Here is an 18098-nt window from a genome sequence, read left to right as displayed (position 1 = left end):
CTCCACCCAGCTCTCCAGCCTGTCCAGTTTCGCCCAATGGTAAATCATGACTTCTGTACCCATATGCTATTGTAGAAAAGTACTTGCCTGAAACTCTTCCCTTCCTGCAGACAGTCATGTTATACTTCATTCCATGCCTACAGTAAACTCTTCATTGATTTGATGTGTCTTTGGGCTCTTACAGGTAATTCCTTCTGAACATGAAGTGAATAAAAATGCTCAACTGGATCCAGCACTGAAAAGTTCTGCAGCTGATTCTAAACATTCAGCATCAGCAGAACTTCAACAGGAACAAACCTCAGCAGAAGACAAAACCAATTCTGCTCCAGGGAGACCCAGAACACGTTCTTTTGCACCTCAGAACTTTGTGTTTCAGCCACTGAATGGATTAGCAACCTACAAAGTTACACCTATGAGTCCTTCTAAGGCAAATGCATTTTTGACACCTACTGGCTGCTGGAATCTTTCAGAATTTCCAGTGTAAGATTCTTTCTTCTAATGGCCTAAATTGCAAGTGAACCTCTCTGTGATGATACAGAAGACATCTTTCTAATGTATGTCTAAATCATCATGATGATCGCTGTCATTGCTTAAGCTAATACAACAGGGAAGAGAGCAATATAATCCATCACTCTGTGCTTTAGAAGTAGAGCAGCTCCATATTTTGAGGACTTGCCATATATATCTCTGCACAGGTTTATTAATTTTACTAGGAATTGCTTGAGTTCTGTGTAGGATTGGCTTTTAAATTGTGCATTCCTGTGTATTTGGCCATACTTTGAGAACCTGACATCAAATATCTTAACTCTTAACTGTACTTTTTGTTTCTTTCCAGTAATGTAGCTGAAAAATCCAGTGAAGCCAAGGCACAAGAACCCAATACAAAAAGTCAGGTTTCACCTGCTGGTAAAGACATTCAAGAACAGCAAACCACTACAAGTTTGCAAGGACAAAAAGGTAGAAATTTTACATTTACTTTATTCTAATGTTTTCAATTTTCACCAGATTCTGAACAAACGCCTTTCATATTTTTCAGGAAGTGAATCAGATGAAAAAGCTTCCATTCAGAGATCAAGTGAAACAATTCCTGTCTCTACAGGTACAACAGTGCTTGAAATAGAGCCAGAAGATGTCAGAGAGCAAGAGCATGATGTGCCCTATTTCAGGTCTGTGTTCATTTGTTTCATTTCCCTGTTGCCTGTTCTGAGGCCTTCTGCTGACCACTTGCCCAACATAGAACAATATTATCATTAAGGGGTAGACAAGCAGCCGAACTCCTCCCTCTGCTCCCACATCACACACCAGAGACCCAAAGTGCCAGACAGCCAGAGGAGAAACAAGTCCATGCACTCACCCACCACAGGGGACATGGAGATGGGAGCAGCCAGGTGAGGAGCCAAGCCATGGGAGATGGGAGCAGCCAGGCCAGGAGCCCAGGGATAGAGCAGGGACTCAGAGACAGCTTCATGTTCTGGCCCTGCCATCCTGGGAACTCCACTTGCCATGAAGAGTCAGGGAGCCCTCCCAAGAGCCACAGTCCCCACACAGCACATCCACTATGCAAGCACACCTCCCAACTCTACTGTAACCAGAGTCAGCTCTTACAGAGGTGGCTTCTTGCCCCACCTCCAAGTGAATGTGGAAGGTGGGGGCACCTGGTGGTGATCTCCTTATCAGTTCCCACCCAAGGCTGGCCAGAGCCTGGGTGAAAACCAATCAGGAGGGGCTTTCCTGCCTGGTTGTGGCCATCATCCATGTGCCAACCCTCCCTCAAGGCTGGGGGTTTAAACCTCAGCACTTCAAGCCCTTCATGTGGGTTTCAAGACATCTTGTGAAGATTAGCTTATGGTGGTTGGTGTCTATCAGCAGTGACCTGAGTGGGCACATGTTCCTATCTTCCCTTTGCTATTGTTAGTGGAAGTAAAGGATGTAAATTTCTGGAGCATAACACCTTGTCCTAAAGATCAAATGTTTGGAGGCAGTTGGAAATAAATTGCCTGTTGGCCAGTCAGTGAACTAAACCAATCTGCTGGCTGCTGCTCAAAGACAGTGTAGCTTCTCTGAATGCAAAAGGATAGTAACCATTAACAGTCACAAGTAGTGACAGCAGTCAGAAAGTTCTCAAGAACCTTGTTTTTCCCTATTCCTTTATCTTTAGGAGCATTCTTCGGTCTGAGACGGAGAGGCTGATGTCTCAGTGCCTCCAGTGGGATGGAAAATTGGAGCTGGACGTGCCAGAGGATGGTAAGACTAAACTCTTATAGACACTAGAAAGTGGTGTCGTGGTAGCTGAGAGGGGACAGAGGGAAGTACATATATATATCTGAATATATTTGCAAAACAGCACTGTCTGCAGTGCTTAGTAAAAGTTGTATTAGGTAGTTTAGAGTTGTATCTGCCTCAAGACAAAAAGGCATGTGGCATCTCCTGAGGGCAAGCTTAGGTGTGCCACTGACACTAAAGTGAACAACATTCACAATGCACACAGAAAGAGCTTTTCTGTTGTCAGTTTTAACTGTTTTTCAATGTATGAGCCTTTAACCAAGCTACTTTTAAAAAACTTAAATTAGTTTGATGTAGAATAAGTGACTTTACCTGGGAAAATGAAGATGATTCATCAATGCTTATCTTTAAAAAGACTTAGAGTAGTAACATTTATTTTGAAAGAGGTTCAGAGCAGTTCAGTGGAGAGGTATGTTCCATCTGAATTGTGTTGCAGGTCTGCACTAGACAAACGTAGTTCAAACAATGAACTGATTCCAGACTCTTCAAATGCTGCTTTAAATCAGTTTGTGGAATGCTGGATTATTTCAAGGTGCACATTGTTGTTTTCTTGTTGCTGCCAGCCAAAGATCTCATTCGCACCACGGTGGGTCAGACAAGACTGCTCATAGCAGAAAGGTTTAAACAGTTTGAAGGACTGGTGGATAATTGTGAGTTTAAACAAGGTGAAAAAGAAACAACCTGTACAGACCTAGATGGATTCTGGGATATGGTTTATTTTCAGGTATGTACCTGCCTGTTAACCTATTAAAATTGTTGGGATTATTTATGAACAACAATTTGAAACTTTTTTGTTTGTTTTTGAATATTCAGATTCTTTGTTTTTTTAAGTAAAAAATTGCAGGTCTCTGTGTAACACTTTCTGATAGTGAATCATACCAGTTGGTAAGCTATGATTTATAATTCATGGACCAGTTCATCTCTTGTGTCTTCCTGTGGCCTGCATGTCTTGTTTTGCTCTGGAACCAAAGTGTGTAGCCAAGTCTTATTGGGGTTTGGAGTGAGGTTGCAGTCACAATGTGACTCTCACTATGAGAACAATCCAGAAACTACAACTGCATTTAGGGGTGAGCTTAGGGTAGAAAACCTTTGCCTCTCTTTCTCTGTTGATGCTTCCATTGGTTTCAGAATGAAATGTAATGTTCTAAATTGCCAAAAGGGCTTTTGACAGTGTTTATGAATCAGCATTCAGCAAAGGAACTTGTAACTAGTTAAATTAAATGCAAAGGTGGGTTTATTGTTGAGGTTTTAGTCATAGGTCTTGAATTCCCTCCAGAAAGCATAAGGGTTTGACCTGCTTCTTCAGAGCTGTGAGGGAACTTTGCTAAAACCAGTAGCCTGAAAAAACAGGGTTTACCTGTGCTTACTATGTATCTGGGAGCAGCTCAGGTTTCTCCAGGGCCTCCCCACCTTTTCCATTAGGTAAGCTTGGAGTAACAGAATTGCTGACTCTGTCCCTTTTGGCATTGTGGTTTGGTTTGTGTCCTGTGAGGATGTGAAGGACTTGTCAGGTCAGCAGCTGGCCTGCTGTCCATAAATAATCCTTGTATGGCTTTGTTAACAAACGAGGCAAGTGTCTTCATGGCAGAGACAGGGAGAAGAGGGCCCTTGCATTGGGTATCAGTCAGGGACGAGGTAACGCTTGCAGAGCTAGTTGGTCATGAACAAACAGGTTGCATCAGGAAGCTGTTCAGGCCAGCAGTCTGGGAGAGCAACCAAGCTTGCACAGCATGTCTCCTACCTAGGGGAAGGCTGGTGCTTGTTTGGATAAAGACTTATGCAATGTCTTCTTTTGCTCTCCTTAAACAGGCACTTAAGTCACAAGTTCAGTACCAGCGGTCAGATGTCAGCTCTGTCATTTTAAGTATTTAGATCTTAGTTAGCAATTCTATACCTCCCCTCCTAGCCTTTAAACTGCAGGAATGAGAGCAGCCTTGGCACCTAACCTGGAGGTTGCGTGTGTTAGTGTAACCTTTGTGTCAGCTGTATGAGCACCTGTATATTTATGTTGGTTGGTGGTTTAAATTACTTCTGTATTTAAAGAAAAAGTATTTTAATGCATAACTGTGCTTAAATTTCTTATGAAACAAATGAGATATTGTCAATCAGTTAAGTTTTGACTATTAAACCTGGACTTTTTGGGGGCTTTCCAATAGATCAAAGACGTGAATAAAAAGTTTGATAATCTGGAGAAGCTTCAAGACAATGAGTGGCAACCACTTGATGTCCCAAGCAAAGCAGTTGTCCAGGTATGACTAGTCCCTAAAGCATGTCTCCTAAGGCATCAGGATGGAACAGTGTGATATCTCAAAACACTAATATGCTGCTACTGCAGTAATGAATACTCTTCTTACATGGAAGTTCCTTCTACAGCATGGCTTCTTTAGGTGTTAATGTTTAAAAATTCAGTGAAACTCCTCTCAACAGCCACCCTTCTCCTTTACATCTCCCAAGCACACTTGTATTATTTGGTGTTTGTCATATTAGTTACCTCTTTTGGCTGGAGAGGGTAGAACTAAGAATTAAAAGTGACTTTTGGAGTCATTGGGCTCTTTGCTAGTAGGACGAATCTATTAAATTTAGAATAGAAATTTACCCCTCATATGTAGAACACTTCATCTGGGCCACTGGTGTTGACACTGACATCACTGGAAAGGAAGCCATGCAGGAATTTGGCAGTGACTGCCAGCTTTGAGCCACGAGTCCTAAATTATAATGGTGTCCCATTAAGACAGCATCATGGGAAGCATTAAACTACTAGTTCTCTAAGGATGAATGGATCTGACACTAGCTAAAAAATAAGTTATTGCTTATTGCAAAATAAGCTTTAATGTAAGGTATTTTATCTGCTCTTTGGCTTTGAATACATGATTGCATCTAATGACTGCACAGCAAGACATATCCCATATTGCCTAATCTCCACTGAGTTCCTTGAGACTGCTCAGATAATCATGAAATGATATTAGGGTTGACAAGAAACTCCAGGCATAGGAAACTGGAGGGAATATAATTTGTGTGAGCTGCCTGTAGATGTCAGAACCCTACAGATGGCACAAGACACAAAACTTCCTTTGAAAAATTGATGCCAGAAGAGACTTCACTGACTGATTGGTGCCTGTCCTGTGGTCTCTTTGTCTCTCTGCCACTAGGAGTCTCTGGACCTCACTGGTTTCAAAAAACATTCACCAGAGTTAGAAAACAGTTGTACTGAATATTTATGAACTGCAGACCCAATATATCCTTAATATTGTCACCACAAACTAAGCTTAATAACTGAATGGCAGCGCAAGAGATCCTGGAGATGAACAGGGGCCTTGTCTTCAGCATGTCCCTTACCTCTTGTGGTCTGTGTTCATGGCCAGTGGCTTCTGTCCATAGCCTCCAGATGTGACCTGGACTTTCTCTGCTGTTTCAGAAGAAGACTGCTGCAGGTGGAGTGTCTAAACCAAAGCTGGAGGCAGCTGGGCGAGCAGCTGCCCGGGTCCGGCTGGCAGCTGTGAAAGCAGCCATGAGGGATAAGATGAAGCACGACAGAGCTGTTGATGCTCCACAGCAGGAGAAACCACCAGAAGTAGAAAAAGTGGTTTTTGAAGCGGGATTTTTCCGAATTGAAAGCCCTGTGAAAAACTTTCCAGGTGGGTGAAGCATAATCATGATTTCTGTGAGCTGAAAGTACTGCTGGGAGTTTAACCAGTCTCACTGGGGAGAGGAATTATGGTGTGTATGCTGGACGCAGCTCCAGTACTGGACACAGTGTTTCAGTGGTTGATTATGTCAGGGATCCAAAGTAAACTGTTCAACATGAATGTATTGATTTGAGTGATTATGGCAGCATGAAATCTCTGCTTAGAGAGGTAAGAGCAGCTGGCTTGTGTATTTTCACTGTGTGTTAAACAATGGAGTTTTAATCTGAACAAGAAGTTTTAACCTGAGTGTTCTCAGGTGTGGCTGAACCTGTTCATCCAAGTCAATGCAGGCTAACATCCTCCATTTGGAAGACAGGAATTGGATTTTTTAAACTAAATCTCTTGCAGTGCTGTCTTCAAAGCTGCAAAGTACACTCATAATCTGTATTCATGTTCAACAAGATTGTAGCAGAATTCCAGTCTGCTGTAAAAGCTGTTTAATAGGTTGGGATATTTTAGCAGATGCTTAAAGTATAACTTCATTTTCACTATCTTATCTTCCTGCAATCTATATGAAGCTGTATCTCCAGTAATTCTTGACTCTTTGGGAGCCATTCTGCTTCTCTCCCATTTCTATTTCATAAGCTGACTTTGAATTTCCCATTTAATTTTCTTTTTTTTTAAAATCTCTTTCTTCATCACCAGACTAGTGATTTTTTTGTATGCCTCTTCTTAGTAGAGGAGGCCTGAAAAGCTTTGAGCAACGCTGGGTTTGAGCAAGCTCTAGCAGAGAATCTGTTACAAGAATCAATTCTGAATCTGTGTATTTTGAATTCTATTAAAGTCATCCAGTGTGAAAGATGGAAATTAATGACAGCTTTTACCAGGTGGACTTTATAATCAGAAGAGCAAGTCTCCCTATTTCAGGTTCTTTGTGAAGGGGTAGTTATTACTAAGTAGCTTAGCTGAAGTTCTGGTAGTTTTGTGATTTATTGACCTACTCTTCTCATCGTTTTTCAATTTCTTCTTGTAGGAATAATAAGATTTCAGTATAATATTTGTACAAGGCAGTTCAGTAAGCAGAAAACAATTGTGTTCCTAGCTCAAATTCAAACAGTTCATTCCTCTTCTGGAAGCTGCTGTTGTAATGAAACATTAAATGCTTTTTTCAGGCCTGCTTTCAAAGACACCTCGCAGATCTTTCCAGCAGACTTCTGGAAAACTGGCAACTCCAAGATCATCCAGCAGAGCTTTGCTTCGGAGCATTCCTTCTGTGCTTCACAACCCTGAGGATACAACTGCAAACCAAACCACACCGGTGCTCAAAGGCTTCCACCCAGCACAAAATTTGAAAATGCCTCAATCCCCCACTGGAAAAACACCCCCACTGGAAAAACTCCCTGATCATTTTCTTGAACAAAGGTAGACATGCTAAGACAGCTTTTAATTAACTTTGGACAAATCATTTTGTGCTTTTAACTGAAAGAACTAACATCAATACCCAATAGATGTTGCCTTTCAATTTGGCAATGATAAAGAATGTGAAGTGCTTGTGTCTTTTCCTTCCCTCAAGCAAATATTAAGAGCTTTGCCCAAATGTAGTTTCACTGCTGGGATAGAAGCTTGGGTTTTGCCCAGAAAATTTGATCTAGTTGACCGGTGCCAAACAAGAGTAGTTGCAGAACAAATTGTAAGATCAGTTGGGCAAGTCAAAAGATGATTTAAGGTAGTTGATGAAGATGATTGAGAAGATTGGAAACATTTTGGTTTCTCTTTCAGTATTCCTGTAGTTGCAGAAGAGCACAGTCCTGTTGCTGGCACTGCAGAGGGAGCCAAGGTAAGTCATGCACAGTTCACATATGTGCTTTAAATATTGTTAATAGGAAAAAAAATCTTTTTATTGGCCCCAGACACTTGGATTTCTGATAAAATCCTCAACATATCTTCTGCTGGACATTAGAAAGATTTCTTCCCTGCTAGGGTGGTCAAGCCCTGGTACAGGCTGTGCAAGGGAAGTGATGGTGGATTTAAAAGCCATGTAGGTGTGGAGCTGAGGGATGTGGTTTAGTGGGGACCTGGCAGTGCTGGGTTAATGGTTGGACTTGATGATCTTAAAGACCTCTTTTAACCAAAATGTTTCTATGATTCTGTGACCATGGCTGAAGGGAACAGTATTCTGCCACAGCAGAGCATTGGGCTGTCACATTGCTTAAAGGTATGGCAAGAATAGTGTTATTTTATTAATGTAAATATCAGAGTTTGAAAATCCATGCTCTGAAATGTCTGAGGACTTGGTGACATGCCTACATTGGAGTAGCCATAAAAAAAAACAGAGGAAGTGGGTCTCCTTAGTTTAGATGATACTGTGCTACGTAGTGAAAGCCAGGGCTTTGCAGGTCCTCATCCTTTAGTACCTTTCATTGGAAATGGAGTATTTTAATAGTATTTGTTACTGCTTGGATCTGCATGTGACTACAGTAGTTGTTCCCCCTGCATATAATATATTTTTTTTTAAATCTTAGTTACTGATTTGTTCTTACATGCCTTTAACTTCATCCTTTCCCTGTCAAATGAGAAATTACTTGCTAATATTCCTTTCTGAATGAAACTCTGCTAATCTTTAACTTTCAGTACTGCTGATAGGTTTGTCTTGAGGTAAAGTCTCATTAGAGAACATCCTCAGAATATTTTTGGCACTTCAAGTTCAAAACCTTCTTTCCTGTGGAAGACCTTCTCTTGTACTCTGAAGAGATTATCAAGATCACCAGGGTGTTTGGGAAATAGTTTGTGTGAAAGGGATCACAGTGCTGAGCTGTGAGCCTTGTCCTGCCTGTGCCCTGTACAGTGGCTAGAGTTAAAAGCCTGTCTCCCTTGCATTGTCCCTAAGACCTGTAGAACAGATATGTGGACCTGGTTTGACATGAGAAAGACACACTGGTTTCTGTGCACTCAGACCCCTTGCATGTGCTGGCTGCCTTTTCGGCTTTGTGCTCTCTGCATCAAAAGCTGACTGGCCTTCCAGTATCTGGAGGGGGCCTCCCTCTGTGGAGGGACTTCTGACAAGGGCTTGTAGTGATAGGACGAGGGGTAATTTCTTCAAACTGGAGGAAGGTAGTTTTAGATTAGAAATTTGGAAGAAGTTCTTCACTCTGAGGGTGGTGAGACACTGGAACAGGTTGCCCAGGGAAGCTGTGGATGCTGCATCCCTGGAAGTGTTCAATTCCTATTTTTCAGGCGCTGGAAAACTCCAGCAGTGAATTACAAGTAATGGATGGCACAGAAGAGATGGAACTATCTGCTGCAGAACAAGGACAAGATGTTGTCATGCACAGCCCAGAGAAGGAGACCTGCACAGAGACTAACTTTGTTCAATCTGGAGGACAAAAAATCCATCAGACAGGTGCATATCTGGAAGCTGCTTAGCACAGTTTGTGTGGTGTTGCTGGGGCCTGGTGTTAGTTTTAATGTTTGGAACAGTCCAAGTTACTCTTTGAAATCCTTGTCCTCTAATCTATGTATGCTGGGAGCAAAACCTCCTTTAGCCACTATGATTTATGTTAAATTGTTTTCCCAGTAAATGCAGAAAACAATTTCTCTTTTCAGTTTTGGCAGCATCAGGCTAACTTTTAAAAAAATTTTCATGTTTTTCAGATGTTTCATGTAGTGATTTGATATCCATTGGCAGAAATCCTTTTGGTATGGTAAGTTGACCTTGAAGTTTATTTGACTAAACCAATCTGCATGTTACAGTGCTGTGAACCTGCCCTGCAGAATCAGTTCCTGCACGAGGGAAATTAAACTCTCTAAGATGGTTATCAAGCCAGTTCACACAACTTACTCAAATACAGCCACAAATCCTGTCTCCTTGCTTGGGCTCACTTATTTCTTATTGCACATGATGAGTATAGGATGAACTGAGACTTTTGTAACAGAAGAATGTCTGATTCATATCAGATTGATCATTTAAATTGTATTTCTTGTGAGTTTCCTGGTAAATATTTATTAACATCATGAATGGGCTGGTGTTTTTCCTCTTAATTTCTTCTGGGCATCTTTCAGTTCTCTCTCATCCCTCTTTTCAGAGCTTTAACTTTTGGAACTGGAAGTAAGATTCAACAGGGGAAGCCAGGTGTGCAAAGAATTCCAAATTGTTAAAAAAAATTTTCCTATAGAGTTTCCTTGGTCTTATGTGAAAAGTCCTCTTTGAAATATGGATCACTGCTTGAAATGGACCACACATTCACTTCTCATTTCATATTTGGAAAGAAACTTGCAAGATTTCTGTTAGGACTGTCATGGTACTTAGAGCAGCACGTGGTTTGGAAACAGTATCATGTATAAGCCATCACATATTAGTATAGAGTCGGGGTCACAGAGTGATTTGGGTTGGAAAGGACCTTTAAAGCTCAGCTAGTCCAACCCCCTTGCAGTGAGCAGGGACATCTTCACATAGATCATAGAATATTTTTGGTTGGAAGAGACCATTAAGATCACCAAGTCCAACTATTAACCCAGCACTGCCAAGTCCCCACTGACCCATGTCCCTCAGCACCACATCTCCATGTCTTTTAAATCTCTCCAGGGATGGGGACTCCACCACTGCCCTGGGCGGCCTGGGACAGGCCCTAACAACCCTTTCAGGGAAGATGTTTTTCCAAATATCCAAACTCAGCCTCCCCTGGGGCAACTTGAGGCCATTTCCTCTTGTCCTATCTCTTGTCCCTTGGGAGCAGAGCCCAATCCCCACCTGGCTCCAGGCTCCTCTCAGGAGCTGTGCAGAGCCAGAAGGTCTCCCCTGAGCCTCCTTTGCTCCAGGCTCAGCACCCCCAGCTCCCTCAGCTGCTCCTCACCACACTTGCTTGGGCTCTAGACTCTTCCCCAGCTTTGTTGCCCTTCTCTGGCCACACTCCAGCCCCTCAAGATCCTTGGAGTGAGGGACCCAAAACTGAATCAGCTGGCACAGAAACTTGCTGGGCCAGAGTTTCTCCACTCTCAGCATCAAATAATTTCTTCTTTCTATCTAGTCTGTATCTCCCTCTTTAAACTCATCAGCCCTTGTCCTGTCCCAACAGCCTCTGATAAAAAGTCTTCCCAGCTTTCTGATAGGGCCTACTGAAGTTTTGCAAGGCCACAAGAAGGTCTGCCTGGAGCCTTCTCTCTCCAGGCTGAACAAGCCCAACTCTCTTAGCCTTTCTTTGTAGGAGGGTGTTCCCCTTAGGACATCTGAATCACTGCAGGCTGCAGCTCTGCCTGAGGGATCTGAACTTCTCTTATTCTAAATCTGTGATGTGTCTGTAGCTGAGTGAGAGGCAAGAGAATTCCGTGCTCCTCCTGTCCTCTTCTCAAGCATCTTCTGCTGGTTTGTGTCCCATCATGTTGAGGTGGCCACTCAACTAGGTGGACACCTCACAGACCTAACCTGCCTGCCAGTAATTACTGTTGCTCGGGTGATTATGCAGATATCATTAGAGAAAGGTGAATTTGTCATTAGCTTACTTTGTGTGTCACTGCAGCAGTGCTTTGCAAGGGAGGTAACTGTTCCTCAAACACTGACTTCTCACTCTGCTGTCTCCCACAGCCCATGCTGGATGCTGAGTTCCCCTTCACTCCAGTGAAGAGCAAAGCCCAGGAGCTGGCAGCAGCTGAAGCATTCACCGACCTCATTGTATTTTCTCCCCTGTCTGCCACGGGGGAAAAATAAGAAGGGACCTCAAGTTCAAAAATGTGTAAATTACCTTCAGCAAAAGCCCACAGAAGATGTCTGGAATGTACTCTGCCACCCCTGAGCTGTGTTCTGAGCATGTGGACTGCCTGTAGTATTTTGTAGTGGAACTTACTGAACTGTTTTGTAGTTTTTATGGTGCAGTTGTTAGGCACTGCCAGTACTGCTGGGTATCACTAGCAGGGTGTTTGCTGGTTAAACCTGCTCTGTCCAATGTTTGCATATTCAAATACAACCTGAAATACTTACTATTTTTGTCTAATCTCATGTATTTTCTCTCTACTTCAAGTTGTAAAATGACTCATCTTTTAAGTTTCCCTGTCCTGACCTTTACTTCCTTTACCAGTCTAGCTCTACCTGTGCCCTGTTTCTGATGCAAGGGCACTTTCTGGGTGTAAGACTCAGCCCGTTGCCCTCCCCATAGCACCATTTCACAGTTTCTACTGGTGCTGGTACTGGTGCACCCTCAGGCTCCAGGATTCTGTGCATTGACAACTGCCTCAGCAGCAGCTGCTGATGGTTTGACTCCTGGAAGTCTTCCCTGGTGTTTAACAACCACTTTGTAACAGTATAAACTATCTCAGAACAAGGATTTCCAAGTCAGATAATATCTTTTCCTGACAGTGTATTAAAATAGGCATTATTTCCTTTAGGAACACAGTTTTCTATTGAGTATCTTAAGTAGCTTCAAACCAAACTATTCTCTCTTTGTTTTCTCATGTGAAATCTCTTAACCTCATTACCTGAACAGCTGACAGGTTAACTTCAGCCTCTTCTCACATCTAATTCCTTATCTGTAATATATTTATGCAGTTATATAAACTTCATATTTCACTGGTGCCTCCAGTTGTGTTTTTAACAAATACCTGACTGAGCTGCTGCTTCTAATGGTGACCATATGTGATGCATTCTTCCAGCCTTTCCTTTAAACCAAGCAAAGGAAATTCAGCTCCCTCAGCAGAGAAAAGTTGCCAGTACAGCTGGGGGAGCTAAAACCTTCAGTTTTAACCTGGGATCTGTGTACTGATGACACTGAAATAAAAGGAGGAAACTAATGTGACTTGGTGTCATGGTGCTCGAATCAACTTTGCTCATCATTAAACTCTGGTTATATGGGGAGCTGCAAACATATAACCTCTCTTAATGAGTTCAGTTCTCAGCATTGTGCAATGAATAGCAGGGATGAGGGAGTTCTGACATCTACATTAAAGCAGATGTTAGCAGGGTGTTGGTCTAGGCTCCTGCATCTGCTGGAAGTTCCAACACTGCTTGTGACTTGGCGTCTCCAAGTACAAACGAAGCAGCTGTTATAAAAGAGAATGAGCCACGTCAAAGAGATCCTTGGAAACTTCAGCAGTGGCCATTGTGCTGCTCTTGTTTTGCAGACAAGACCAGGGGAATGACTCACAGCTCAAGGGAACATACTTTCTGGTTTTTTTTTTACCAGCCTGACTCATGAGGTGAATGTGCCAATAAACTTCCCCACCCTTGAAACTAGTCCTGACTCATGCAGAAGAGATGAGGGGAGAGAAGCATGAGGCTGGTGACCTGTTCCAGGGAGTATTTAACAGTTGTCTAAATCAGCTCTCCCTTGGGTGGGAAGTGTGCTCAGCACATGTTGATTTGGGCTTTTGAATGGGCTTTTGAAAAAAGAGCAGTAACTTTTCTAGCCACTGTCTAGGGGGAGAGATTTTGCTTCCTCCAGCACTGAACCCCCTTAAATACCTCATTCTAGTCAGGACCAGAGGCTTATGAGTTTTCCCCATTTTTCCCGTGTTTCCTAGAGGTGACACTGCTGTGACTTACAGCCCATTCACAGCCTGACGAGGCTCCTCCTGCCCTGGCCAGGGAACTTCAGTCCTTGGCTGTGCTCTTTGATGTCTCCAGTGAAAAAGGAACAAGTGCTGTCTCTAGCAGAGCCACCAGGACTAAACCTCTCAGGTCAGTGACTGCTCTCTGGTGCTTGGAGGAGATGGGGTGGATGGTGGCTCCCAGGGCCAGCAGCAGTGTGTCACCACTTCCTTTCCCTGCACAAATCAAACAGTGCCTGCTTGTCACCCGTTGTCAGAGAGATCCTCTGACTCTGCAGCAAGAATCCAGACATCTCCACCTTTGAACTCAGCTTGCTGGAGGATCTTGTGCCTTTTGAGATACTGAAAACAAATGTTACTCATGAAAGCACGTTTTATTACCTCCAAGTATTCACATAAGGAGGCATTTCTCTGACAGCCACGTTAAGAGCACAAAGTTTGCCTGAGCACTGCACCACTGCTGTCATATCATGGTTGGCATGACGCTGGTGAGGGTGATGTCCCCAGCAATGCAGAGCTTGGTGACCTCCTTCAGCTTCTTCTCACGGAAGCTGTACTGCAGCAAGTGAGCGTCGTTCACCGCCACCTTGAAGTGATCCACCTCACAAAGGATCTGGAGCTGGAAAAGAACCCAAATCAGCCAAAAGATAACCATCAGACTTGCTCTAGGAAGGAGTTTTAAGCCACAACTTTGAGCAGGCTGGAGCTGGCTGTAGGTTGCTGCCAGCTGAGTGCTGCCCGGTGGCATGTGGACAGGCTGGTGCAGCAACTCAGCTGCAAGAACACCAAGCGACCTTTGCCTTCCCCAGAGCTCTGCTGTGCTCTTCCTCCTGTGTGTTTTAGTCCCTAGTTCCTGTCTCCTCGTGACTGTGATGGTGTTTTTAAGCAGCAGTACTCCATGGAGACATTCAAGATCAGGCTGGATGGAGCTTTGAGTAGCTTGATCTAGTTGGAGATGTCCCTGCTTATGGCAGGGGGTTGGACTAGATGACCTTTGGAGGTCCCCTCCAGCCCAGACATTCTCTGATTCCATGGTTCACAGTGAGAGCTGCCTTCTCACCAAACTTGGGAGAAAAAGCTCATGAATACAGCTTGACTGATAACAGGGAACATGCTTTATAGAAACCTGCCCAACAACTGCTGCAGAAGGATGGTGTAAATGAGGATTTAGTGCCACATGAGAATAGCAGGAGGGAGGTGGAGTTATACCCGGGACATCTGAACCTGCAGGAGGGGTGGGAAGTGCAGGGGAGGTGCTGTAGACCCACTGTGCTGGTCAGCCAGGGAAGCACAACGGGCAACTGCCCCAGAAGCATCTCTGGGAGCTGATTCCTGTGCAAAAGCATCAAGGTCCTTAGAGTCTTATGACACATCCCTGACCAACCCCTCCCAGCAGGTGCTGTTGGCACACTAAGAGTGAGTTTTGGGGGTTTTTTTTGTTACCTTGAAGGGTTTTCCAGCTTCAAATGGAAACCTGGGAGCTGTCCTCTCCTCCTTTCCCCAGTTATCCTGGAACATGGAGTTGCAGACGATGACTTTCCTGTTGTCTTCCTTGAAGCGGGGATTGAAGTGGAAGGCAATGTCATTCCCTCTCTTGAAATCCACTGAAAACCTGCAAGGACAGTTCCAGCATCACCACGGTTTCTACGAAAGTCCTGGGCTCTGTAACAGAGCCTGCTAAAGTAGCAGCAAGTGGACAGAAAAAACTCCTAGAGCCCGTTAGGCAACGAGAGGACATTTACACAGTCATTCTGTGTAATGTTTGGTTTGACACCAGGCCCCCTGCTCTGTCCAGCAACACCCCACAGAACCCCCCCCACCCTTGGTGCTGGGCCCCCCCAGTACCTGTTTGGGTTGGGGTTGATGGTCCCTGTGATGGTTATGAGCAGCTGAGGCACGAGTCCTGCCTGCAGGAACAGCTCGAAGGGTACTTTCTGGGAGACAACAGGCATTTGGTGTCAGCAATGAAGCACATGAAAAGCCAAATGCTGAGGCACGAGCTGGCTCTTGGTGTGACCAACCCGCCAGGGCAGCCCCAAGACACAGTGACATCCCATCCCACCCTTCCTGGGGACAGCCATCCCCAGGTCCCTCCCATGTCCTTGCAAAACCAGAGAGCGAAGACACAGAAACCCACGTAATATGATGGAGCCCTTACCATGGGAGGAGACGGTCCCCCCTGTGGAAGAGGGTGCCCAAATCCAGGGCCACTGGGTGGCTGCCCTGGGGCAGGATATGGCCCTGGTCCTGCTGGTGCTCCAGGGAATGTTCCAGGTGCTCCTGGATACAGCCCGTGTCCTGCTGGTCCTCCTGGATACGGCCCTGGGGCTCCAGGAAAAGGTCCTGGTGCTCCAGGATAGGTCCCCGGAGGGCCAGGGTACATGGGGAACCCCCCAGGAGCTGGTGGCTGGTTCCCCCAGGAGGGCCAGCCTTGGGGCTGGGGGGCAGAGGGGGTGGGGTTGTTGCTGGTGGGCAAGGCGTCGGATAACTGGGCACAGAAGGGAGAGGAGAAGGAGGGTTAGGTGAGTGACATCAGTCCTGGGGTCAGGTTCAGTCGTCCAGCCCCCCCCACCCTTTTGTAGCCTACACTGTGTGACGAGAGCAAGAGCTCAACTGCTCCCCAGCAGTGGGATGGGGGGGGGTGAGTGCCTGGGGTGAGGTTCCCAGGAAACCAGTAAATGCCAAAGTAGCCAGAGTGGGTTTGGGGAGTTGTGCAGGTTAGTGAAGCCCCACTCCCACCCCTGCTGAAGGTCCCGTGTCAGTCACAGCCCTCCTGCTATTTTAAACAACTCCATACTTACAGAGAAACCCTCCGACATCTTCCCTAAAACAAAAAGACAAAGGACTTTTAAATCAATTTAAGGTTTTCACTGGGTGTTTGCTCTTTGCTCACGCAGCATCACAGCCCACATCAGCACCCTCATCCTCCAAGAAGCACAGGTCAAGGTGGAGCTCACCTTTATCTACCCCAAAAACCCCTGTGCCAGGCCTGCGGGTGTTTTGGCAGCGCTGGGGGGGTGACCCCAGCACAGGATGCCAGAAGGATGAAGTTAAGAACTGTTGGGCTGAATAAGGATATGAAGAACTGGTCTGAAAGCAGGGTAGCAAGAATGGAAGGTCCCTGAATCTAAAGGATGGAGTGACCTTGAAGGTTAAAATAAGCAGAAACAAGACATAGTGATTAAGAGCAGTATTTACAGATGGTGAAACTCTGTCAGCCTTGGTAGCTAATTGTGGGAGCAGGATTCCTACAGGGTTGCCTCAAACATTGTGTGGTGAAAGCAGCATTGTGACACCTGCCTGCTCCTGGAGGGGAGGGATGCATGGGAGGATGGGCAGCCCTGTCTCCCTGCACGGGCCCATGCCTACCCCTTGGAGATAAGGAGGTTCCTCCCTGTCTCCTCACACCAGCCTGGGGGTGGCCTGTGCACCTTAGCAGAAAAATCATCCAGCAGGAGTCTGATACAGGGTCTCTGCCACTCCCAGCTCAATGGGGGGAAAGGGTTAATGCCACCCTTCCTCCTCTCACCCACAGGGGAAAGGTGCTCACCACCCTCTTGCACCTTTCCCGTAGATCAGTTACCACCCTCTGCTATTCCCACGTGGATTAGGGGACATCCCCACCCCAGGAGGGGGTAAAAGGACAGTAACACACTGTGCTGGTGCCTCCACCACCTCCTCCACGGTGACCATGAAAGAACCAGACCCACGAGATGTCACCAGAGTCAGCAAGTCCTGATCTGGAACTTTCTCCTTCCTCTCTCTCTTCCCCTGAGCTGGGTCACAGAACTCCTGTTTACCACACCAATAGTTGTTAAGCTTAATTATGGTTACTCTAATTGGTAACCATATTGATTTGCCATCCTATTACTAATTGTTATTATGTTGTTAGCTGTTTAGCCCCGTTAAATAAATTCCTTTTTGTGCACCCAGGGATCAATGCTGTGTACCCCTAATGCCAACTGAGGGAACCAGCAAATCTGAGTCACCTCTGCCCCCCAGATTTGGGTGGATGTAACCCTAATGCCTTGTTCTGGCTTCTCTACATGAACCAGAGACAGATTTGGACAAAGATCAAAGCACTGAGGGGTCACTGACACAACCCATGGTGATTTTAATACTAAACCCCACACCTCTAGGAGGAGAATTTAAATGTAGACCCACCTTATTAGAATGGATTAGATAATAGAATTAATTAAGTAAATTGATGGAGCATGCACACAAAGATGTGTGTGATGTAAAATCATGTCATCACTCACATCATTTCTTTGTTATTTGCACTGGGTATAAACTGCTGCTGTCTGAGCTGCCAGGGGCTGGATTTGTGGTTCATTGCCTAGCACCCATTCCTGCAGAGCCAAAATAAAGCAAATAGCTCAACTTTGTGTATCAATTGGCTTTGCAGACCAGGTAAAGGCCCCTTTTTTTGGGGACTATACACAGGGGGGCCACAGCCACCCCCCTGCCCTGGCTGGAGAGTGCCAGCAGTCTGTGTGGGGCTCCGGGTGACATCCACGCCCACACAAGGGGGAATGGACGTGGAGACAATGCTCTGGCCCCCACAAAGGCACGAGAAGGACCAGAGCTGCTTGGTAAGATGAATAACATGGCATTGGCACCTGCCTGTGCCACAGAATCCCAGAACCCCAGCATGGT

The 18098-nt window shown here is 45.1% G+C and overlaps 2 protein-coding genes across 2 annotated transcripts; one reads left to right on the top strand and one right to left on the bottom strand.

Annotated features, from left to right (window-relative positions):
- Positions 1-178: 178 nt before the first annotated feature.
- On the top strand, positions 179-11610 carry DLGAP5 (discs, large (Drosophila) homolog-associated protein 5; the record flags this gene model as incomplete). Its single annotated transcript, XM_008941557.1, has 12 exons — positions 179-480; positions 836-957; positions 1037-1166; positions 2159-2244; positions 2847-3007; positions 4440-4532; positions 5699-5918; positions 7082-7331; positions 7689-7746; positions 9144-9309; positions 9561-9610; positions 11488-11610. Coding segments are annotated over 12 exons (1761 nt in total), but the record flags the coding sequence as incomplete, so codon positions are not given.
- A 2295-nt stretch (positions 11611-13905) lies between these two features.
- LGALS3 (lectin, galactoside-binding, soluble, 3) lies at positions 13906-16261 on the bottom strand. The gene is made up of 5 exons (XM_008941556.1): positions 16244-16261; positions 15601-15930; positions 15288-15376; positions 14886-15054; positions 13906-14061 (listed from the first exon to the last, which is right to left on the bottom strand). Exons 1-5 carry the CDS (start codon positions 16259-16261, stop codon positions 13906-13908), a joined length of 762 nt encoding a protein of 253 aa, XP_008939804.1.
- Positions 16262-18098: the final 1837 nt, after the last annotated feature.

The sequence above is a fragment of the Merops nubicus genome, unplaced genomic scaffold (genome assembly GCF_000691845.1).
Source record: "Merops nubicus isolate BGI_N331 unplaced genomic scaffold, ASM69184v1 scaffold47845, whole genome shotgun sequence".
NCBI classification, from domain to species: domain Eukaryota; kingdom Metazoa; phylum Chordata; class Aves; order Coraciiformes; family Meropidae; genus Merops; species Merops nubicus.
Note: the sequence above shows the minus strand (reverse complement) of the source record. Positions and strands in the feature narration are given on the sequence as shown.

Excerpts from the sequence above, each read along its gene's own strand:
- LGALS3 (XM_008941556.1), bottom strand. Across the intron at positions 15,377-15,600 it reads GGGGACCGTCTCCTCCCATG|AAAGTACCCTTCGAGCTGTT; the intron begins GTAAGGGCTCCA and ends GTTGTCTCCCAG. Across the intron at positions 14,062-14,885 it reads AAGCTGGAAAACCCTTCAAG|CTCCAGATCCTTTGTGAGGT; the intron begins GTAACAAAAAAA and ends GTTCTTTTCCAG.